The sequence below is a fragment of the Amphiura filiformis genome, chromosome 6 (assembly GCF_039555335.1).
Source record: "Amphiura filiformis chromosome 6, Afil_fr2py, whole genome shotgun sequence".
NCBI classification, from domain to species: Eukaryota; Metazoa; Echinodermata; class Ophiuroidea; order Amphilepidida; family Amphiuridae; genus Amphiura; species Amphiura filiformis.
The window spans coordinates 775,296-801,133 of NC_092633.1; the positions used below are offsets into that span (position 1 = coordinate 775,296).

At 36.7% G+C, this 25,838-nt stretch overlaps 1 protein-coding gene across 4 annotated transcripts in view; it reads left to right on the forward strand.

The window, feature by feature from the left end:
• Nucleotides 1–25,838, forward strand: part of LOC140154788 (phosphatidylinositol 3,4,5-trisphosphate 5-phosphatase 1-like) — a 107,043-nt gene that overhangs the window by 55,018 nt on the left and 26,187 nt on the right. For 3 of the 4 annotated variants that reach the window (XM_072177359.1, XM_072177362.1, XM_072177361.1), the window contains 4 exons: nt 15,673–15,760; nt 17,294–17,377; nt 21,294–21,524; nt 21,983–22,121. In XM_072177359.1, coding sequence (XP_072033460.1) covers nt 15,673–15,760; nt 17,294–17,377; nt 21,294–21,524; nt 21,983–22,121 — 542 coding nt within the window. The remainder of the gene's footprint in view (nt 1–15,672; nt 15,761–17,293; nt 17,378–21,293; nt 21,525–21,982; nt 22,122–25,838) is intronic. The other variant, XM_072177360.1, reaches the window with a different exon arrangement.

The window sequence follows — 25,838 nt, forward strand, 5'->3', positions numbered from 1 at the left end:
ATTTGACATGAAATTACAAAGGAAACATAACATGCATAGGCAGATAACTTAGAAAGAGAAAATAAAAAATATAAACTACGGACATACCTGCCTGTTTGGGGACTTGAACCCCAGACCTTAATCTGGATTATGCACCCAATGCTCAGCAGTTTTAGGGTTCAAGCAGCTGTCAAACAGCATTAAAGCCTGTGGGTCACAAATATTTTGCAAGCTTTTAAGGGATCTATAATGAGCATTTATGGCGTTTCAACAGTATTTTTGTGGGACATGAGAGCACCTCAGGCGTATCAATTGCATTCTGAATACTGAAGCATGTCTTTCTGATATCAAATAATTTTAATTTTTGAAATTCACGATATAATACAAATTTTATGACAAATTATTAAAATTTGATATTTTTAAATTTTTGATATATAACACTAACAGTCCTCGAAATAAATTTTATAAATCTAATGATATATTTTAAAGTGTATGTAGCTGGGAGGAAAAGCCGACGATCAATTGAAAATTTTGACCTTTTATATTGAAGATATGGATTTTTTCCCCAAAAGACCTATTTTTTGTTGGGTGTTTTGGGAAAAAATCCATATCTTCAATACGAAAGGTCAAAATTTTCAATTGATCGTCAGCTTTTCATCCCACCTACATACACTTTAAGTATAAATCATCAGATTTATAAAATTTACTTCAAGTACTGTTAAATATCAAAAATATCAATTTTTAATGATTTGCCATAAAATGTCTATTAAATTGCGAATTTCAAAAAATCAAAATTATTTCATATCAGAAGGACATTCTTCGTATTCAGAATGCAATTCGATATGTCTGATGTGCTCTAATGTCCCACAATAAATACTGTCCAAACGTTCATACCCCTTCTTAAATTCACTGTTCTGAAATTAAATTAAAAAAATTGTGAAAATAAACACACTGCGGAAATTTACCGCTATATCATAGCAAATACATTTCGGTGTATGTAGGATAGACAGTATAGGATAGGAAGCTTTATTTCACTAAGAAGGCCCAAATCAGTCCAAAATTGTGTCGTTGCACCATGAGCATCTTTCTTGATATACAGCTCCAACCAAAAGTCATGAGAATTGTAAGATAAAACTTTTCTTCTTGTTTTGATCGTATATCATTTTTTTTTGCTTTTTCTTTTTAACCAAGCCAGACATCAAAATGGGTCAGACGTTCTATTTCTCACACGATATTGTAACAATAACCTTTGACCCTGCAAATGAGGCTATTAATGCAGTGTCCTCACATGGATGTATTGCATTGAATTTTCTATGTATAAGATTGCACTGAGAGAAGAGACTGTGGTAGGACATCACTGCATAGCATTTCCTGGCTGTTGTGGCATGGTCGTTTCCTCCCCCGGCTATATTTAGACATCCCCCGGCTAGCTTATGTCTCCTTACAGGAACTGGTCTGCCGGGGACTTCTTGCGAGGCTCTTATCCCTGACTGTTTGCTTGGCTGAGTCTAGGATGCTGCCAGGGTTGCTAAAATTTTAATTTCAGCCTGAATCCCTGGATAAATAATCAGAAAGTTGCCCAATTTTCCTCTTAACCATTGGTTTCTGTGGGACTGGAAAGTAACTAAAGTCATGGGAGCTAATAATGAAAAGGTTGCCCTATTTTTATCTTAAGCACTGGTTTCTATGGGGCATGAAATTGTCAAAAGTAACAGAGAAAATCTACAAAAGCCACCCAATTGGGCTACTAAATGGCAGGTTTGGCAACATTGGATGCTGCATGTAAATTTGTTACAAAGCCTGGGGTATGGTGCCTGTTATGAATCTTCTTGGAAACAAAAGGAAAGCAGATGGGGAGTTTTATACCCAAGCCTGGATATATTATCAGAGAAAGTTGCTCTTTGTGAAGTATAATTGAATGTAAAACAGTAAACAAAAACAAACAAAATCCATTAATAGTGGGGTAAATGATGTTATATGATTGTATCCAGCCAATTTGGGCTATTCCATTTGAAATCCATACACCCCCTATGGAAGATATGACCTTCTAAGTTTCTAAATTTTGATTAAAATCTTCTACGCAGGGAGTGTGAATTTCAATTGGGGTTACCTTAATGAGTCACTTCATTTGAAATCTATACCCCCTGTGTGGGAGATTAAGGTCATATCTTCCATAGGGTGTATGGATTTTAACTGGAATAGCCCATTGGGTAAGTGGATGAGAGAGGTATCCCCATGCTTGTATTGGTACCTAAAGACATTTCTTGGAAGATGGTGCAACAAAATGGGGGTAATTGTACAACATCATGGAACAATGTCTGCATTGTATTTTGTTCCTGCTTGATAAATTTTTACGATACAGGTTTTTAAGTTTCTATGGATTTGGCTTTGGACAAGTATGAATACACAAAGATTTGATCATCATTATTGTTAAATTATCATGTTAGTTGAAACTGTTAGGAATTATGCATGTAGGCTCCTCTTGTCTTGGCTGTGAAAAGTATTTTTCGAAGTTGGCTGCACTGGGTACTGCCTATGCCCAGCTATGGCCTTGAAAAGAGCTGTTTAGTAATACTCACTCCATTTCACATGACTCTTTTTACAAACTGACAGTTTACTTCTTGTAATTTTCCCCCTATCATTGGGCTTTTCCAGTTGAAATCCATACACCCTCTATGGAAGACATGACCTTAATCTCCTACACAGGGAGTGTGAATTTCAACTTGGGTTACCTGTATGGGTGAATCCCATTTGAAATCTACATGCCCTGTGTGGGAGATTATGTCTTCCATAGGAGGTGTATGCATTTCAACTGCAATATCCCAATTTGTTATGCCAATTATTTTTCTGTCTGTTCAAATGATAATATCAAAACCACTTGTGCACGTTACCTCAAAACTTTAAAATCAGATCATATTTTGGTACTGGACTGAATGTGAGGTACAAAAAAATTTTGTTGAAAAAATAATTATGAAAAAAATCTGACCATGCCCCTTTATAGGGCAGTACAAGATGAATATTGGACAGTGATGTCAAAACAACTAATTGCGCTGTTTCCTTTTCATAATAGTTGTTTGGTTATTCATGTGATGACCATCGTAGGTAATTGGAAATGAACATGTCAGCCTCGAGTGACGTCAGTAGGCATGTCAGCCTCAAGTGACGTCAGTAGGAAATCACTGGAAACTATTTGATAACAGAATACATGAATAAGACAAAAAACTTTCAAAAGAAACATTTTACCTGCATAATTAGATTAATTTTATGTGTAATAATAGGGGGGAAATGAGTATTTGTTGAAATGTGCTACACATTGAACCAAGTTATTGCTCTCTGTGTACTTGTTGCCCTTGAACATGTTTAAAACAAAACTGCAAAGAGGTTAAATAAGAGGTTTTGCTTTAAACATGTTCCAGGGCCAATAACACACCTGGGAGGTTATTCCTGTCCAACAATTGAATAGAAAGACAGCTTCTTGCACAAAAAGTGAGAGTTAGTGGTGAGAATGGAAATCCAGTAAAACATTTTTGTGATTTTCCAGCTGATTAAGACCAGATCTGGATCACGCAAGCTGTATTGTAATTGTATCTTGTCAGCATTTAAGTGACTTTGTCATCCACTAAATCGTCATACCGTACTGTTTTAGGCATATCGCCATGTATCGCCTACTAAAAAAAAACGCCTCAAAATGGGGTTGACACATCACCTTTCACCCGGTCTATTTCTACTGGGGGCCCTTACCATGGTTACTGCATATCACCTCTTATCACCCCTCATTACGTAGCATCATCTGTCAACCCTTTGCTCAATAGAAACACGCTGATTAATCAGTCAATCAACAGCAGCACACTGCTGATGACAGCAAATGATTTCTCTGATATTATTCAGATTAAAAATGTAAGTGTTGTTGACCAGTTTTAAAATCCTTTTGATATCCGATTCTTGACCACATGTCATGTCACAAAGGAAAAAAATGACATTCATCATCAATCAATCATGCTACAGCAGTAACTGCTGATGACAGAAAGATTGTTTGTCTGGAATTATCTAGATTAATGTTAGCATTATTAAATATATTTAGATTCTTATTGACAAACTGCCAAAACTGTAAGTTATTGAAATAGAAAAACAGTAGAAAACCCCTGGGGGACTTGAGCGATTTAAAACTATACACACTAGAATCACAAACATCCTCATCTATCGAGCCACAGTTCTTTAAGCCCAATATCCTAGTACACACATCAAACGACCTTTAATGTATTGAGCATAAAAACGGATACTCCACAACTTGAGGTCAAATTTTGTACTATTGTTGTTTAATGGAAGTTATTGACCTTTACCATTGGAGATGAGGCCATTTTGGTCCATAGTGACATCACGTGTATGGCGAGTGTTCACACTAGGATCGCAAACATTCTCATCTATCAAGCAACAGTTCTTAAATCTCAATATCCTTGTACACACATCAAATGACCTTTAAATTCATTCGGCACAAAAACGGATACTCCACAACTTGAGGTCAGATTTTGTACCATTGTTGTTTACTGGAGGTTAATGGCATTTACCATCAGAGATGAGGCCATTTTGGTCCATAGTGACATTATGTGTATGGTGAGAGTCAGGAGACTGTGCTCAACATTGATGTCAGCTTTTTCTTGTTTATTCATCAATCATTAGCCTCTTATATATGTTATACTTTATTACGGTAATTTCATAGGGCATGATATATTATGAAAGTCAAGGGCACTCATTAGAGAAAGTAGAGAACATACCTGTTTTGTTTCTGTTAACACGGTTACTCATTCTAATATAAGTGGATCCCAATTGTTGATACATGTGCTAATACGGAATATGTCAGCATGTCTTATTAATGTCTCACCATCCTGTATGTGGCTACGGATTTGGGTGGGTCTATTAGAATGATCTGTTTATGTTTTTGTTGTTGTTGTCATTGTTGACCTAATACAGGGTTAGCCAACTTTTATGAAATTCTTGGCCGGCAACATATGCACATACATGTGTGAGGGGCAGTCAATAAGTTCATAGAACATGATACTTGAAAGGATACTAGCCAAATTCTCACTCTCACTCTTGAACTTGGTCAGTGTTTAACTTAATGCACAAGTCTCAATTTTTCTTGAAACCATCTATGTAAGTCTTTCACATCGATACTCGTGGTATTGTAGCTTGGGTTCAGCAAGCCTTCTGTAAGCAATACCAGGAGTGGTATTAATTTTTTTATAAAATGGTCTAACCAGACAGGGATTGACCTTTACTATACATTTTCTTTACTAATCACTTGCTTGGGTTTATTTTACTTGGGGATCACTGTATCTTCTAAGGTACTGCGAGGGCTCTGATCAAGAGCTACACCCGACAATGAGGAGTAGATAAAGTTTGAGAGGGCCAGGATAGATGAAGGGGAGAGTGAGGGAATATGGAGAAGAGAAGCAGGAGGGGAAGAAGAGATGATGGAACGATCGGCCCTCATGAATATGCGACAATACACAGCATACAAAGCACAGGGACTTGGACAATTAATGGATTGTCGAATAGTCTGTGGTATGCATACACATGCAGTTCCACACTTGCATATATCCAAGATGGCCACCATGAGCCTGTATCATTGAAATCATGCACCATGAGTGGGATTTTTGTTGTTGGTGCGTTTATGTTAAAGTGCCTTTTTGTGACGTAAATCCCAAATCTGATTCATGAAAAGCTCGTCAGCCATCTCGCCTTGATGTCTGCACTTTTGAAGTTTTAGAGGTTCTGACAAACTGTACAAGTAAATTGCATCAAATGTGACAAATAGAAAATGATTGGCCAAATGTGTGGTCACAGGTATGACATGATTGCACCATTATTGGTCACTCAACTTTGTTTAAATTTCTTGGGAATAAATGATATAATGGCAACCAAGTTGTTTGTACTTTTTGACAAGGGCAATTCACCAGCAAAGTGTAACATGTAATCCGATTATCACTATGTCAACAGGGTCATGCTTCTGAGTTCTGCACCATGATCGAAATGATCGCAACACAAAGTCTATGACATGTACTGCCAATTCCAAAAGGTTACCAGTTAGCAGTTACCAGAGAGTTATGTAACCACGTCGCTGGCAAATTGTAATGAGAAAATACAGGGGAAAGAAGAACCACGCATTGCACACTAGTACTTTTTAACATGACATTACAATGGAAAGATAACACCATATGCAGATAAACCAGAGAAAAAGCTCTATAGACATACCTGCATGTCTGTGTGGGTACTTGAACCCCAAGCCTTCAGATATTATGCGATTCGATGCTCTCCACTGAGCTGCACAGAGTACATATCTGGTACTTATCATGGATGAGCAATTAGGGTAAATAGTACAAAAAACATACAACATACACAAAAGTGTGAAGAAAAGTAACATTTTGCATTGTTCATCTTTAGTAAGTTGTTCACTGAAAATTTTAGACTGAAATGTTAAGGTAAAATTGTACTCACAATGTACTAAGGCCAAGTATATGTTTTCAGATTAGGAAGAACTGTCTGTCTGTAATAATGTATTTTGCTTTCTATTTTGTCCCCTTTATTTTCTTTCTGTATTTTTTCTTCCCATTGAAGGCTTTACATTATGGAATTAAACTCCATGGTACGCGTCTTTCATTTTTGGATTTTAAAAATTTCTTCCAAACGATTAACTTTGTCTCATTTGTAGGTTTGATTGGGCCATATCCATGGAGATATAGGTTGTAGTGTAGCTATAGCAACCTAGGATAAACCTAATTATTATATGGTCATTGATCCTAAGAAAGGATGTGCCATTAGACGAGCATTAACTAAACTACCATAGAGCCTTGCTCCAAGCACGGTTGCCTGCCATCATTTATTTTTGAGACCATATATATAGACTTGGCGAGTACCAAGTGAATGTGTCAGGTAGAACTCAAGTAGCCCAATTTGCCAATAAAAGAAATATAAAAAAATCATCATTTTTTTGGTGCTTTTACAAAATTTTGGTTAGAGAAATCCCCCCAATTTAGCAGATGCATTAGTTGACTACACATCCTCCTCCAGTGCAGTACTCGATAAAAAGGGTGGTTATAAAGATGCTTGAAAAGGGTAATTCAGCTTTCTGGAGACTTAAGCAAAGGTTGTGAAATTGGCAAAAGAAAAGTATTTTTTTAAATTTTGTTTATTTATTTATAGCATCTAGCAAATGATAGCCAGGACCCAATAGTGCACAAGAATATACCAAATTCACCTCTGTATGAAAATGAAAAATAATCAGAGCAAAAATGCACCAGTAAACAGACAACAACAACAACAAGGTACAAAAAACACTAAGCACCATTGGCAGATAGTGCAGCAAGAAGTCAAAAGGCAAAATGTGAGCAGGTGAAAAATACTGATCAAACCAGATCAAACCATTCAAAAGACATAATCGGAAACACCGGCCAATCAGAGTGACTTGGATTCGCTTTGATCATTCAGTGTATGCGTTTGGTCATGATGGTATGTTCATTAAAATGTTTTTTTACTATAACTAATCCATAAGTGAAAAAAGAACCATTTTGAATGTGTGTAGGGTATTCAATTGACAACCTCCTCAGGTAACTCATTCCAGGACCCATTCCTCAATTTGTGACCATGAGGAAAAAACTTTCTCTGACAAAGCATGAGACAACAAGAAGGTGGATAAAAGAGCTTGAGAAAGATTGCATCTGGAGTCAGGATGCATGGGAATAGGGATTAAAACATTTGGAGCAAAAGACAGATTATAGTCAGTCTTGTCTGTTGTGAGAGTGACAGTAATGCTATGTTGGATTTCGCAGTGGCAAATTCGAATCATGATGATGATGATGATGATGATGATGACGATGACGATGACGACGACGCACTCGTAGAAGGACGATTTGTCCGTGCACTGGCATACGATTCTACCAGGTGTTTTTCGTAACAAATTATGGTCAACAATATAAATTGTGATGCGATCAAGCAAAATCAGTCGGAACTCAGAAATATTGATTTTGAGATATAGCAAGACAAAGGAATTACAATCCTGTTGTTTTGGAAACTCTTTTAATTACTCATATCTTTGGAACTGGTTGTTCAATTTAAATAGGGTTTTCTGCAAAATGCAGCTTTGTAAATGTTTTTTACTCTCATATAAGAAACTGAAAATTTATTATTTCCGAGTTCCGACTGATTTTGCTTGATCACATCACAATTACAGTAGTGGCATGTATCTATACTGGTAACCCCATACAGGTAACCTCATTTGAAATTCACACTCCCTGTTTTGAAGGTTACTTCCATATGGATTTCAACTGGAATATCTCAAGGAGACTAAATTTGAGGGGTAAAGATGCAAAGCAGATGCTTCTCTTATGTTTGTAATTATATTAGATTTTCATTATTTTGTGAATCTCTCTTTGTCAGGTGGCGCTGTGTAGTGCTGCTGTGGTCTCCACAAGAGTACGCCACCTCACTCGATCTGATGCCAAGTGTTGCACGTTGCATTCCTTGGTCAGAAACCAGTTTCACATCATTAGTCCAAGATGATGGTGGACGTTCCCTTCCTCGTCGGCCTTCCATAGCCCAATTTTGTGAATATGTGAAAGCAAAATAAATCTAAGCAAAAGATATAAATAAAAGCATATATTTTGATACATCTTTAAAATGTCCCAACTTTAAATTTATGACAGTAAAATAAGTCAAATGAAGAAAGATTTGCAAAGTTAATACAAAGCTACATTGATGCATATAAGTCAGTGACCTGCTTACAGGAAATTGAAGCTTTAGAAACTTTGAGTGACAAATGATAGGGTGAACAACATGAATATAATATGCATGCATATTCTTATAATATTTACTCTGGTAAAATATATTGCATTTGATGATGTTTCCTGTTGGTGACTGCTTGTATATCATCCAGGGACAAAATACTGTTTTGGACTTAATATGGTAAGTTGTCTGTCCTGTATATGTACATTGTGTGCAGCAGGTGTCAAGAGTTTTTAAGCTGATTTCCGTTTTTTCTCAATTATTTTTGTTTCCAGCTGTTTTTGTACACTTTCTCTTGTCAAATTTATTTATAACAATTTCAGAGACTTATATAACAAACAAAATCTCAGAGGTATCTCAGAAGTGAAGACTTTATGAAGAGCATCCGTACCATATTTTTATATCTTTCGCATGATACAAGCTTTCCAAATTTCAGCTTTATATATAATTTGCTAACTGTTTTCATCCTTTTCAGCTCTTTTTATATGTGCACTCGCGCATGTGATATATATTTGCCTGTAAAAACAACTAATCACCAAGTTCCGTAATGATGTTTGCTTACGATTTTCAATTACTTTGTTAGAGATGATTTTTTTGGGAAAAAAGCAAGCTATTCTTGGAAATAAATTCTTGTATTTTGTGTTTTCAGGATGTCAACCTGATGATGTCTGGCCACTCAGACATCTTTAGGTAACTCTATGCTGTCTGAAGATTTGTATAAATAAACCTATCGCAAATGCGTTAGCAGTCTGTCCGGGGATGTGGTCGATTAATCTTGATGCCCCTTTTTTTAAGATTGTGCAAAATTATCAAATGTAGATTGTCAATGCTGCTATGTATGTAAGAGAAAACATCTCATTGTAGTTCTGTGTCATGTTGGTTTCTTAAACGGGAAAAAAAGGTTGTTTGGTTCCAGTTTTTAACCTCTAAAGTGAATTTTATGGTCTGGAAGTGCAAATTTATCATTTGTAAAGGATTTCTTCTTGTGGGCCACTGGAGTAATATGACATAGGAGTATTAGTGTAACATGCATGACCAGTTTTCAAAGCATACAATGAGCAGGATTTCCCATTTACCAGAAAACAGGAAATAAGCACAATTTTCTAAAGAAAATTCAACCCCAAAGAAGATTTTGTTTGTTTATCTGCTGGGTATTTGGTTGTTTTATAATCTTGATGGATGCAGAAGTTCAAGTTAATTTTTTTTTACTCTTCTGTCAAAACCTGTATACATTGTCTTCCTCGTCAGACAACTGCCTTATCTTCTTATTCTAATGATGAAATTGTCACACACAAGGTTTTGATTGTCTAATAGACGTTTTCAAGTTTCCGAAGACCCATGCAGTTTATAATCAAATTCTAGGTCATTGCGCAGCTGCTGGGTGCAGCACTTAAACACTAATTGTGCTTTGCGTAATGTGTGTCCCTGTTGAGCGCTTATGTGAATTGCGTAAGTACATGCACGTATGCTTTATTATGCTGTGTGCGCATCTGGTGCACATGACCTGGTTTGCCGTTTCCGGTGTTGATATGAAAAGGTCTATAGACATCACTGATACGCTGCAGTTTTCTGTGAGGTAGTGAAAAATCACATAACAGGGTTTATACAGAAACCTGTCATGTGACTTGCAGGGAGATTTTATCTTTCGAACAGGTTATTTTACTGCTTCTGCTCTTAATTATTTTACAAACAATGCAAATGACCCTTGTAAAAATTTGAGCCAGAGGGGGGCGCTTTACACCCCTTCATACCTCCCCTTCTCAGGATACAATGTCCCTTTTCTTCAATACTTGCTCCTCAAATTTTCTTCAATATTGGCTAGAGTAAGCTTTTGTGATACATTACAGGATATATATTGAGAGCAATACAGGTTAGGAGGAGACATGACAATGACGTCAATGTGGTATGGGGAAGTATGCCAGGGGTCTGTATTATTAGAGTCTGCAGGATAGGGAAATTTGTGGGAATTAATAGACAAACCACACACCATAAATTTGGATAATAAACTGATAATGGTTTGCAATAACAATAACACCAGTGTCAGGGACTTTTATCTCTAGTTTGTTTTAGTTTATATATCATAACGTTGAGAGATTTGTTAATTACAAATCTGACGTACAATCTTTCTGTATTTGATTGGTGGTTAAGTATATTCCAATTTATATTACAACAGTAGTAATTTGAACAACGACTAATTCTGTTGGGAATGAATGAGCTCTTTCAGTTTAAATCCATACACCCTAGATCATGGAAGACACAACCTTAATCTTCCACACAGATTTCAAATGGAGTTGCACAATCAGGTAGCCACATTTGAAATTTGAGCAACAACTATATTTCTGTTGGGAGTGAATGCGCTATTCTGCTATTCCAGTTTAAATCGATACACCTTCTATGGAAGACTTGTCCTTAATTTTCCACATAGGCAGCATAATGGAGTCACCCATTCAGGTAGTTCCATTTAAAATTTACATGCCCTGTGTGGAAGATTAATGATATATCTTCCATAGGGGGTATATGGATTTCAATTGAAATAGCCTAATGATAGAGTAAACTCTTAAAAAACTTGATATTATGATAGCAGTCAAATATAGCAGAGTCACTAATATTACAGTTTCATTATTTTTAGAACACCAACTAATTATTTGGTAGAGAAATGGCTAATTTAACTGCTGATATAGTTAGCTGCTGATAATACTTGGACTCTTAAAACACATTACAGGCCTATTGGAACCTGTGCAACCATTCAGCCTACAAAACAAAACAAATTAATTCAAAAAAATGTCATAGTTTTGCAGAGCAAACAATTTCTTTGTGTGTTTTCTCTCTTTATTCCTTTCTTCTTTCCCTTCCAGTCGCCAAAAAGCCCTTTGGGCGTTTGGGTTAACTTAACATTAAAATTGTACATTGATTTTCAAAAGTGCTCGGGCTTTTAAAGGACTTTGTCCCCTTAAACCTTCAAGAGGGGCCCTGTTTCTTCAAACTCCGCTGGTAGTTTAACCCCAAACCCCAACTTCCGGCCATACCACTTTCAAATTTGTTCTGACGGGCTTGACACATTAGAAATAGACTTGAGATCTTCAATATGTTCAATGTAACCAGGCATTAAGAAATTTGAGGCAGGGCCACCCGTAAGCAAGATTGAAAAATGTGGAGTTGCCATCACAAATGTGGTGGCGGCCAAAATGCACATATGCCCAAATTGAAATTATATAGAAAACCATAACAATTTTCTCAAAAAGTGGGGCGGCACCGCCGGGCTTGCTATGGCCCTGATTTTAGGGGAGCTAGGTCAGGTTACAAAATATGAGAAGTTGAACTGCAAACTAAAGGGGGAAAATGTATGTCACCTTATAGTATTGCTATATTATACAACCAGCTTTTACAGGAAAAGAGACAGGAACAAAGGGTGGAGAGAAAGGAAGACTTGAAGGAATTACACTTGTCAAATGAAATTGAAAACATTCTCACTTTTAATTGCTTGCAGTTTTCGGTTTTTAGGTTAAGCTTAAAATGGATTTAAAATTTTAAAAACAGTTGAGTTTGATTGCAATTCCAAAATCTCCCACAAGGGAGGGGGTGTTCATTTCAAATGGATTAGCACATTGCAAACTGAATGACTGTGACATACTGAACTGGGGCTCTTTGCAGTGTGTGTCTTAGGTCATGTTCACATATGAATTATTTACCCGGGACCCGAGTTGATCCGGGTTGTACCCGGGTCCCGGGTTCAAAAAACCTATAGCCACTCTCATGAAGAAAATTGACCCGGGTTGATTATTTTACCTAAGCCTACTGATGATGCAGGCGTATACATATTCTGTCATTGACTATTACCGGTATATATAACAGGCTCCCGGCCTAATTATGCCAATTTTTTAAATTTTATTTTCTTATTCCACCATATGTAATTTATCTAGTTGCTTCTTGTAGCTGTTTTGGGTTAAAAACTCACAAAAATAATTGTTATACTTCTTGATTCGATAATACTGGTAATTTGTTTGCATGAAAATAACTTTCTTATCTCAGGAATAGATGTTTATTGATTTTATTGCCAAAGAACTGAATCATTCTTTACCCAGTGCAGACAGAAACAATAGAAATGGGGTGATAATGGTTGCGTTTACTTCTAGTAATGCGGGTCAAACAGTGAATTTCTGTTCACACTACAATTGACCCGGGTTTGACCCGGTTTTAACCTACTCTTTCCTAGGTTGAAAAAAAATTGACCCGGTCGATTTTTTGAGGTTTTTCCTGTTCACACTTACAACCAACCCAGATCTAACCCGGGTTGTACCCGGGACCCAGGGCAAAACAGGCATAGTGTGAACACGCCCTTATAGCAGGCCCACTAGAAACTCCAAAAGTCAATATTTTGTCAAGAATTTCTTGACTGTTGCTTGAATTTATCTTAAATTTCCTGTTTCTTGATCAAACATGGATTTTCTGACTAGGGATATGAGTCCCTGATAGTAGTGTAGAGAGCCACACCTGGGTTGGGAGAGGGTGTCTTCACACCTGCACGTACCTACCCTATGAACTTCTTAATGATGCCAAAGTTAAAAAAGTCATTTATTGATTCACTCCAAACTCAGTTATTCCAGTTGAAAGCATACACACCCTGTGGAAGACATGACCTTAATCTTCCACACCGTAGGAGTGAGAATATCAAATGGGGTTACCAGAATGGGAGACTCTGTTTGGAATTCACACCCCCTGTGTGGGAGATTAAGGTCATGTCTTCCATAGGGGATGTATGGATTTCAACTGGAATAGCCCAAAGTCTGATTAATAAGGTTTAATCCAGAAAGGAAATTCCATTTTCCCATGAGATGATAGCAGAATTTCCACCGTTCAAAGGATTGTTGGAAATGAGATAGCAAACCTTTGCTTTCTATTTAATCAGGAAAATCATGAAATATCCGGATGCAGGATATCTCTTGAAATCAGAGAAGATATTGTACCAATCCCAGAATCCTTTGCAGCATGATGCATCACCTCACTACATCAAATGACACTGCTATTATTTTGTACAGGTTCCATTTGTTTTCATGTTGAGAATAGACTGGCTAAACATGGTTCGATAGTCGAGAAATAAACATATTTTGTAAGATCGGGATATGCTATGTTCATGTACTTTTTGTCACAATCGGCCCGTGTTGCACTAGATGGAAGAAATGCATTGTGGGAAGTGTAAGATATCTTCTATGTCTTGAAATATTTACCAGGAAGGTTGGATTAAACTTACTTTAACCCCCTCGTTCAAATCGCTCTCCAAATTTGTAAGTTACATGTAGTTTATACACTATGGAGAAAATAATGCCAGGCAGCTTCATAGAGATGTGTACTAAATTTGCCTTATGAAATTGTGTTTTCTTACAAAAACACAATTTGTTCTTCACAGGAACAATTTGTACAGCGAAAGTTATGCTGGTTGAAATCAGCCCTTGCCTGTATAGTTACAGTTATAGGTTGGCTGTTATTATTTTTTTTATACTGGCCCTCCTAGTCCATGATGTCTGGGATTACATAAACTCCTGCAAAATCATGCTAGAGTTTATTGACTGAAAACAAGAAAAAGGGTGCTTAAAATCATTAAAAATTACTTGATCTCTCACATCTGTGGTAGACATTGCCAGATTTAAAATTGCTAATCATGACTAAACAAATTTGAGCTAAAATTGTGCAAATTTCTCCCCATTTTAATATTTAAGTTAGTGAATAACCCTTCTTGCCATGAATTTAAACGAAGCAATTTTCTCTTAAAATGTGGTGTAAAGATCAGAAGTAAAATTGGCAATTTAAACAATTTACAAAATGCAAATTTATTTATTTGTGCATTAGCACCTGGATAACGTTGTATATGTGACTGGACACTACGAATCGGCCGTAAAGTTGGGCCCCCGGTCAATTTTATTTTATTTCGTATTTAGAAAATATATCATAAGCTTTAAAATGGTATATCATTTGACTTCAAATGATATCCAGAAGCGGGGTTATGGTTTGTTGAACTCTGTTCCTTCAACAAAATTGAACCTTTTTTCGGTTCTACATGTGTCTCTTTTTCCACATTTCTGGTAATAAATATCAAACAGTCATAATTGGCGGTCATTTAAAATCATCCCCAAGTCAACGAGGTTCAGGAATGTCCCTCTCATTGTTAATTGTTGGTTATACATACCTAGACAAAATACAATGCTTTGTTATTAACCACTTGACTAGGATTTAGCCAAAGCAAACAAAGACAAGAACTATTTAAGGATTCTATAGAAATAGGTAGAAGCTTATTAATCTATTCAGCAATAGGATTATTGATTGGTTTAAACAGTGTTTGATGAGATACTTGTTGCACCAAATTGAAGTACCTATGAATACGACCTTCACGCACATTTTACACTGTAACTCGGCTCATTTCTAGTGTCCAGTCACATTATATCCTTTTGCGCAAGCAAGTTAGCTTGATCTAGATTGATGTGGATTAAGTATTCCATGTGAATTGTAACATGCAATGCCACTCATACTAGGTTGTCAATCAGCCTGTACACATAGTCCAAAGGCCAGCTTGGCAAGTCCACATCAAACTGGATTCCATAAGTGCCGCATTGATATAGACTACGTATTTCATGTGAATTACCGCATGCAATGCCACTCATACCAGGTTGTCAATGTCAAGATGAGTCAATTGGACTCAGAAAATCATGCACCAGAATTCCCTTGGGTTTCCATGTAACCACCCAACCCATTGCTTTTATTAATGAACACACATGCAGTGTACATGCTGTGAAAACTGTTGGTAAGTACAACGACATAGGATTCTCATTCATGATACAATCAAGGTTACGAAGATACGTGCAAGAAATAATATATTGAAACAATAGGATATTTGACGATTTATGATATTTTTATATCTTTCAGACATGTCGACATGTTTTTACTCAAAGTGGAAGTGTTACGACAAATATTTGATTTAAGATCCAGCTCTAATCATCTGTCAATCCAGCAGGTATGTAGATATTAGTAATGTAAGTGTATAGTGTTTTTAATGCCCATAAACTGAGGAGTGTTTCATACTGCCTCAGACTGCAGACGTTCTTGCCTATCCTATTTTGTGATCACATACTGGACTTTGGAAAAAGATCGCTTATAAGAATTTAGCACTGCATTAAGGTTAGTATAATAGTCTGATGTCTCTCTTTCTGTGTCAGGTGGCGCTGTGTAGCGCTGCTGTGGTCTTCACAAAGAGTACGCCATCTCACTCGATCTGATGACAAGTGCATTGCACCTTGCATTCCTTGGTTAGAAACCAGCTTCACGTCATTAGTCCAAGATGTTGGTGGACGTCCTCTTCCTCGTCGGCCTTTCATAGCCCCTTGCAAAATTACTTCAGCTTTATCTCCATTATGCTGCTTCTGATGGTTAGACTTGTACCAATTGTTGAGGATCCAGGAATTTGTTTTCCTGTCTTTCCATGTCACTTGTAGAAGCCTCCTGTAACACCACATCTCAAAAGCATCTCTCTTTTCCTATCATTCTTGGCCATAGCCCAAGATTCGCATCTGTAGGTGGCAATGGAAAATACAGTTGCACAAAGTAGGTGTAGCTTGAGGTCAATGGATAGGCCTCTGATGTATTGCATTTTATTTTCTACAAGTGTGAGGCTAATGCATGCAGACACCCTAAATTCTTTTTCTACATTAATAATGTAGTTTGCATTTGACATGTTTATACTACACGTACTAGCCCTTTAGGTCCAATTTCTCGAAGCTTGGCTAGTGGTCAGGCTTCCAAAGCCAACAGGCTAGCCCTACCAATGTGGATCCATTTTATTGATTTATCTTTCTAGGTGATGTACGATGTGAAATTGTAAGCACTGGTTTTAGCCTGATGGCTAAGGATGCCTGACAACAAGCCAGGTTTCGAGAAACCGGCCCTAAATTGTTTATTTGTAAGGATGGGTTTAACTTTAGACCTGGTCTAAGGAGCATATTTTGACCTGGTCTTCAGTTAGATCTATGCACCTAAAAGGTGTAACATTTAGTTTTGACAGCTCTGTATAAAGTTAGACCAAGGTTTAACACTAGTTAAACCAAGTCGAGTTAATACTTTTGTACAGTTAACACTGTTTAAAAAAGTGCATTTTATTAAAGCAGAGGTTCCTAACTTGCAAATAGTGACCCCATTGGGTTATTGCAGTTGAAATCCATACACCACCTAAGGAAGACCTAAATGACCTAAATCTCCCACACAGTTACCTGAATGGATGGCTGCATTTGAAATGTACACTCCCTTTAGGGCGGATTAAGGTCATGTCTTATATAAGGAGGGTATGGATTTTGACTGCAAACGCCCATTGAGGTCGCAACATGAAAACACCAGATCGTAGGTCATATGACACAATTTTTAACATTGGCTCATGAGTGGTGTGACTTGTAACAAAATTGGGTCATGTTCCGATAAAGGTTGGGAATCTCTGCCTGTTTATATGCGCACAATTCTCATGATTTCAAACTTGTTTTTTTGTTACCCTTTCTTGCAGCAGAAGAAAACAGATGGGGACTTAAACAACTTTTTCAACAGATTAGGGGAATGCCAGACATCTGTTATGGCATTACAAAACAAGGTAATCAGGATTGTATTTAATCTATGATACTGAAAAATACAGTACAACCTGTTTTATCCAGCCATGGAGGGACCATACATAGTCCGGATAAGTAAAAAAATCCAGATAAGTGACGTATGTGTACTTTTGCATTGATGCCATAGTGCTAAAATTGGGACAACAAAAATTACTCCATACACTGAAAGATGGTATGTATGCAACATCTTCTTGATGTTTCAAAGCATGAAATTAAGGTGTCAAAGCAATAAAACCATGTTTTACTATGAAGATCACATGTCTGAAAAACAGAGATTCACATAAAAGAGGTCCGGATAAGAGAGGTTGGACTGTATAAAGTAGCACTAAAACAACACTGAATACAGTTTGTCCACTCTGAAGTACAAAGTGACAACGCGCGCGTATACAGCGCGTAAACAGTGCCCAGTGCTGGGTCTCTGCTGCAGGTATGCGTGCCTTCAAAGTCGGCACAATGTATGCGTCCGCTTCGGTACTTTGTACTTCAGAGTAGACTGACTGTAGTGTTTTTGTTATTTGGGCTTGCAAATGACCATTACCTAAGTGCATTGAGAAATGGACTGAAAAACCCCTGAAAATCTGTGCTCATTCAGTAGTGGGTTATTCCGGTTAAAATCCATACACACCCTATGGAAGACATTACCTTAGTCTCCCACACAGGGGGTGTAGATCTCAAATGGAATTACCCATTCAGGTAACCCCATTTGAAATTCACACTCACTGTGTAGGGGGGTATGAGTTTCACCTTGAATAACCCATTCTTATCAGAATGGCTGCCATGGATCAGTGTCCATTATAGTAGGCAAATGCCACTTCTAACAAAACTGAAAGTTACACTGAAACACCTGAAAACAATTGTTTTTCTTTTGCTCTTTCATGCTCTTTTGTTGTGCTGAGTTTTAGTGTTAAAGTTTTGTAGTGGATGGTCAATGTTTGCCAACAGGCTATTCTATTTGAATCTGCCATAGCCCTGTGGAAGATTTAAGACAGGTCTTCCACAGAGGGATTATGTTTTTCAAATTTGGTTAATATTGTTTATTTTGAAACACATACTCCCACATCTGGAGTATATCAAATGTAAGTTACCCAATTGTTTATTCTATTTGAAACTCATACTCCCTCTGTAGCAGACCTTAGCTAAATCTTCTACAGGGGGAGTGTTGATTTCAAACAAAATAGTCCAATTTATTCTTTCTGCTTATAATACACTATGTTCTTGTGCACATATTGAGATTACCTAATAATGATATCACAGGGGTGGGTTGGGTTTGGGGTATGTCGATGTGCTGCAAACATGGGTCGCATTTTGACCCTTTGGTATTTCCTAGAGATATTACATGACTTGCATTATAAACAAAAATAGGGGAAGATATTTATCCATAAAATCACAACCATAGTACAAAATATCAACCAAATCCTAACCAAACTTTTTCCCTGTCATTATTATTGTTTTGAAACTCAGCTGACTGAGTGACCTAGTCGTTTAGCATGCTTACTCTCTTGTTTGCTTGCTTAGTAACTCGTACATGCTTGCCTACAGGCATGACCCCAGGATTGCAAGAGGAAGGAAGTGAATATGTGCCACACCAGGAAGTCAATGTTATGTTTTAGCCTTATAGAATTGCCAGCTGTAATGTTAGAGAAATTGTCCTGTCAGACGTGTTTACATGTTTACATGTGGTGGAGTAAATCAAAGTATGACATGGCTTGTCAGGTTAGGGTATAAATGTGCTAGACTTATCTATCTTGATGTCTTGCTACTACACTTGCCTTGTTGGGGGCGTGTGATTTGGAATTTTTAGGACAATGGTGATTATACCCATTGGAACATATTTTAGCTGCACATTTGGCATATAATTCTCCCCAAAATATGCATGGTCATAATATAAAAAAACAATGAAACTTAAATCTATTTTACTGTTTGAGAGTAACATACATGTAACAATATTCAAATCAACTTTGAAATAATTGAAAGTAGAATTAAACCCATGCATATCGGCACCTGTGGACAATTTCCTCCGAATACCAGACTTTCCCTCCAAACAACATTTCCTGGTAAGGAGCTTCCCAAATTCCCTACATTTTCGAGCCAGAGTACACACAAGAACTGAGGTAGTCCAACCTACTTAATATCAATATTAGTCACATAATATACCCCTTTGCACGCACACCCCTTAAAGCACCCCCACACTCCACACCCATGTATGCACGCACACCAAAGTTTCTTCATATTTCAAACCAGTATTGCAAGGGTAAATTGAAGGCACGTTGGTGGTTCCAATACAACTATTTCCCATTCTTTATGAGTCAAAATTTGATATGTAGCATTATACTCTTCCATTTGAATTCCATACACCCCATATGGAAGACACAAACTTAATCTTCCACACAGGGAGTGGGAATTTAAAAGGGGGGTTACCTGATGGAGATGTCTTCCATAGGGGGTGTATGATGTTCAACTGGAATAGCCCATTACGGCAGCTGTCTTACTTCCGATTTTATTCCTGAGCCATCGATAAAGGAACATGGTATTAGCCTGCAGTGACATCTGTGATATTCACCCAGTAGCCTGTACTATGGCAAGGTTGTCATATATCATAGCTTTATCCAGACACGTACTGCAAACTTATATGATTATTTAAAAAGGGAGTTTTGTATTGTTGTATAGAATTATTTAGATTTAAAGTTTACCAAAACTAGGTCAGTAATATTAAGGTTACGTGGTACATGGTTTGGCTACAACACTACATGACTTATATTAATCTTAATGATATGCATAGGCTTTAACATAAACAGGTAAAGCTTTCAGATATTTTCTCAAAATATCAAGAGCTATCTTAAGAACCATTGAATCAATTTTGGGCTTGTTTGTACTCATTTTAATGCATTTTTCATACTGAATCCAAATATGGTCAGCAAAATACATATTTTGAAAGTTTTTTGAAATTTTACAAAAAATTTGGAACTTATCATCAGCAGTCGACACCCATGTGGAGAGAGTTAGTTTGTGCAAGTGAAGAGGTTTTAGTCTCAAGGCTTGCAAAGCATACATTTATGTTACAAAATTTGTAACTTACTATCTTAGCCATATAGAATTGCCATATTGCCCATGAATCTTAGGCCAAAAATGGTATAAACGAAGATATCCCACATACAATTGTACAGATATATGTTATTTGTTAAATATTTTTGAGACCAACTCCCTTCCCCCTCATGTCCTTCAGTATTTTCCTATGCTGTGGAATCCAGTTAATCAGTATGAATGCTGGTTCCTTGCTTCTATAGTGTTTTTCGTCTGAAGATGAGAGTAACCCCACATTGGATTTTGCAGTGGCAGATTAGAATCGGTGCGTTTACGCGGTTGCGTCATCCGCGTATGAACAAGTCGCTCTTCTAAACGCACACAATTCAAATCTGCCACTGAAATCCAACATGGCATTACTCGTCAACTTGAGATGAGACTGGCTATAGTTATATTCTCTCCTTGCAACGATCTTGCTTGGCCAATTACTCTGCTTATTCAGCCAATGTGATGCCAAACTTAAATGACCTGATATATGTCGCATGCCACTCAAGACCCTCTTTGTCTGTCATTATAGTCTGTCGCAAGATTCTGGGTTACTTTGTTTTTCTTATTCAAAGGGCCAACAATAAATTGTCAGACATGAAATATCTATGTCAGACTTAAAGTATCATTTAGGCTAATAACTTTCTGATCTTATATTTTGCAAGGGAAAAAGTTATGGGTCGGTCAGACCTGAAAATGGCAACTGACCACATCTTGTGAACAATATATCTCTCAGTCTTTGTGGGTATTACTGGAGGAAATACTGATCCCATCTTGGTGGACGCAACAGTTTGTTTGAATAACATGTTTATATTTTGCTTGTCTGTTTTCTAGGCAACAGCAACCCTTCTTGATCTCAGCAAAACAACAATGTTAACAACACAGAGTACAGGAGAGGAAGGACTTGGTGAGAGCGATGACGATGATGACAGAGACCATCCCAATGAGCAGGCCGTCTATATGCCAGCACCGGATGGTGATATGGATATAGAGACTGGGGAGACTGATGGCTTGAATAAATCATGTTCATTACCGATGCTCAGCATTCAACCCACTGCTTTTGAAGTAGGCTATTTAGCTATACATTGGTTCGCTTCAAGTTCGGTAGGGACGTCAGTGCTTTTTCGCGGTTGCGCTGGAAGCATGCCAACAAACAGCTCTTGTACCCATGTGTGTACACTCTACGCGATTAACTTTACGCACATGATTTGATACTGCTGCCGGCGAAATACGCATGTACGTCACTACCGGACAAGATGAACCAAATGATAGCTTCCTAGTATATTATTTACAGCATCATACCAATTCAAAATGATGCACACATAATGCAAAAATTAAAAGTATCTTTTGGATTTCCTCCAACCCCAAACCCAATAACAAATGTTACTGGTCTCTAAAACCCACTGTATATATTTGTCCAATATTTTCACCTCAAAATGTCTCTATATTATTACTATATTTTTGCAAGGGCTAGCCTGAAGCTCCAAATTTTTCATGTGATCCCATTTTTCTACCTTCTTTAGGTCAAGGTTGAAGGATTAACAGTAGACGCTTTGAAAAATACCAAAGTGAAGCTGACGGTGGATGTCCCTCATGGTCACTTAACGGTCAAGAAGAATGTCGGCACAAAAGAAGAGATGACCACCTTGACACATGATAAAAGTAAGTGAGGTCTAGGCAGACTATTAGTATGCTTTTGTTTGTTTGTGTGTTTATTATAGTTTGATCAGTTTGTATTCTGTGGGATAGATAGGCTTTTACCACTATCCTAAAAAGTAAACTGATGTTAAGAATGATATAGAAGACCTGTCTGGTCAATATTTTGCGTGTTAAAGCAAGTAGATCCAGTATAGGACTTTGAATTAACAATTTGGGATGCTTCTGGCAAGATATAACAAGACAATCCTTAAAATAACATAATATTTATATTAACCTGCGATGTTATAAAGCCTGCCGATAACAAGCTGATCAAACTATAGGCATTATCAACAAGAAATAAAGCAAAGACAAGAAGAAAGCAAAAATAAAATATGATCAAAGATACTGGAAACACAAATTAACAATACCACCCAACACTGTCACCAAGTAAGCTATCACTACCAGGATAGTCAGCTCATTAAGCCTAGCAGGTGTAAGCTTATTTCCAGTGGGGACATAGTCAATCAAGGCAGTCACTGTGAACAAACCTGAAAATTTTCAGCTTTTCAGCTGATTTTTTAGCTTTTTTGAGCATTTTCAGTGTTTTTCTACAAAGGCAATTTTGTGTTCTGTTTAAATCAGGGACATGGAAGAGAAAAATAAAATACACTTACACTGTAAATTCAACCATTTCTGAAGATTCTGCGAAGTGATGCAATATTTTATTTTGCATCGCTTCTGATACCCTCTGACACCATGCACTTGCACTGTAAAGTGTGCTGAGGCTTGTGGATCAACGTCTAGGCGTTGTGCCTGTGCGTAGCGCACTATAAATCACTGTGCCTTTTTTGCCCAATGATGTCACAATGCATACATGTTATTAGAAGATTATTGATTATTGTTGTTAAGAAATGTAATAACCTATGAATCTTATGGCATCGGAGAAACAACAGCTTCTTTATTAAATGACTCAAGCTAATCAGTGTTATCTATTCCAGATGAAACCCATTTACACCCCATATGGAAGACATGATTATAAAATAATGCACAGGGGGTATGTATTTTAAACTGAGCCACACATTTATGTAACCCTATTTTAAAATTCATACTCTCTGTGTAGAAGATTATCATGTCTGCCATAGAGGGTGTATGGAATTCAGCTGGAATAGTCCTTTGTTCCAAAACAACAACTTAGATGTTGTTGTAACCTTGTGTGAAGTTCTTCTATGAAGACCAGCTGAGTCCAGTGAACTTCTTTATTAATGTAACAAAAGTTGATTTGTTATACAACAGGTCCTGTTTATTTCAGTATCCTGGTATTTGTCTCCAATGCTTACAAATGGTCAGTTTAACAAAATGTGGCCTAATAACAAAAAACTGACCAGATTAAAGATAACTATCTTGAAATGTGATGAAAGTATATCAAAGTAGGGATGAATTAATTTCAGTATCCTGGTATTTGTCTCCAACAGTTACCAATGGTCAGTTTTAACAAAATAGTGGGCTACAAAAAGCTGACCAGATTAGAGATACACATCTTTCAATGTGATGAAAAGTATATCAAAGTAGGGATGAATTTATTTCAGTATCCTGGTATTTGTCTCCAATGGTTACCAATCACAGCAGCTGAAAGGAGTATCCCATCATGCATTGCAGTATATCTGCTTGCTCCATTGCAAATATATACAAAATATAAATAAGAGCCGTTTAGATATTGAGAGCTATTGATAGATTCACAATACTCTATGGGTGATATTTTTTCAAACAAAAGTCTAAGCTTCCCTGATTTAAGAGAGTAATTGAAAGTTGAAGTGTGGGATTTTGTGTACATTTTCTATTGCACAATCAGTTCTATAATGGTACCGCAAAGCATAATGAGAGACTCCCTTCAGCTGCTGTGGTTACCAATGGTCAGTTTAACAAAATACTGGCCTACAAAAAACTGACCAGATAAACATCTTGATATGTGATGAAAGTATATCAAAGTAGGGATAAAGTTCAAAGTTATTGCATTCAACTGTAGGCTTATGCTCTAGACAATTGTTAACAGACAAGCTATAGATATAGATCAAAATTTCAATACCAGTTGTACAAATAACTAAAAGGTCTATAGTAAAATACCACAAATTACCAAAGGCTACACTAGCTTTCAGAGAAGTACTACACTCTCTTGCTTTGATTGACGTGTTAATGAGCGACATACGCAGGGCTGTTTGCTCCCTTCATTAGCACCATTCTGCGCTGATCGCTTCTTTGATGTGTGCATGTAAGTGGCCAATCAGAATACCAGGCTGTTGTTATGATTGAATAGATACAAGTTTTGATGCAGTAGTATGTTTTACAAATAACTTAGACCTTCAGTGTCCTGAAACTGTTGCACAGACTACTGTTAAGTGGTTAATTTTGCATACAGATCTTTTTGTGATTTCCAACACAGGAGACTTTTGTGCATCTTGATATTTTTACAGAATTCATGCCTTACCAATGTCATCATAATGATAAAAATTTCTTATTTTCGTAATTTGTGAAAATAAAACCTTCATAAAAATTACCACTTATACAGTACTGTAAACGAACGTAATTTTGTGAAGGATTTAATTTTGCTAATTAAATACCAGCAAAACTTAACATTTTGCATTGAAAGTAATGGTAAAATTTCCAGATTTGCAAAATTAAGTGGCCACTAAAACATGGGGAATTTGGAATTAAAGTATGTTACTAGTACGTTTACCATATTTGATTTTTCAGAGGAGTATGGAGTACACTAAATTTGTTCAATACTCATATTCTTCTTTCACCATGACCATGAACCTGTACTATACTTGTACCCTGAATTCTATCCAACGAAGAAGCAAATAACATGTTTAATAAACACATGTTGTCATTTTCTTGTTTTGAAACATTTTTGTTGTAATGAAACAGGACAGGAGGCTAAGGTTGATATATGTACAAGTGGGCAGGAAACTTGAGCTATTAATTAATTGAAATTAAATCAAATGAGAGTGATCTAGTCTTTATGTCTTTAACTAATTAAGATCTGTACTTGTGAAATGAGTTCTTGAATGCCATTGCTTTAAAGGCTGTATAAAATATATTTTTTAGAGCTTGTCCCCTCTGGCCTCAATGTGGGATTAGTCAGATTTGGATTTTTTTATCAATTATTTTTTCAAAGAATTTGCGTTGCTTAGGGAATACTTTTAAAAGGGATATTTTATACAGATAAATAAGTTTATTAGGGAACAAGGATCAATCAGAATCTTACATTTTTGGTCCTCAATTTCTTCAAGATAATTTTACTTTGAAGAAAGAAAACCAAGCACCTCCCTCCCTCACCAAGGACTAAGAAATTTATTTTAAGTTGCCTAATATACAAGTTTCATGCAAAACACATGCACATGTACACAATAAATGTCAAACTTAAACATATTACATATTTTCAGTCTAAACAACTTTGAAAGAAATATTCTGTGATATTGTTCAATGTCCACCTAAGCAAAAGGTGCTAGTGGCAAATAAATGTGGATGTTATGAAGTTCAGTACCCTTTTATATATAAGTGATATAAGTTTTAGGATTCATCATCTTTTCAGGATTTTGTTACTTTTGGGAAAATATTGGTTTTTATAATTTTTCTTTTTTTTTTTCAAGATTTCTCCTGATACCTGCTCACATTCATGATAAATTACTTGTCTTTTAACGATACACAGTTTACCCAAGATCAAGGAAAAGTTTAAAATGACAA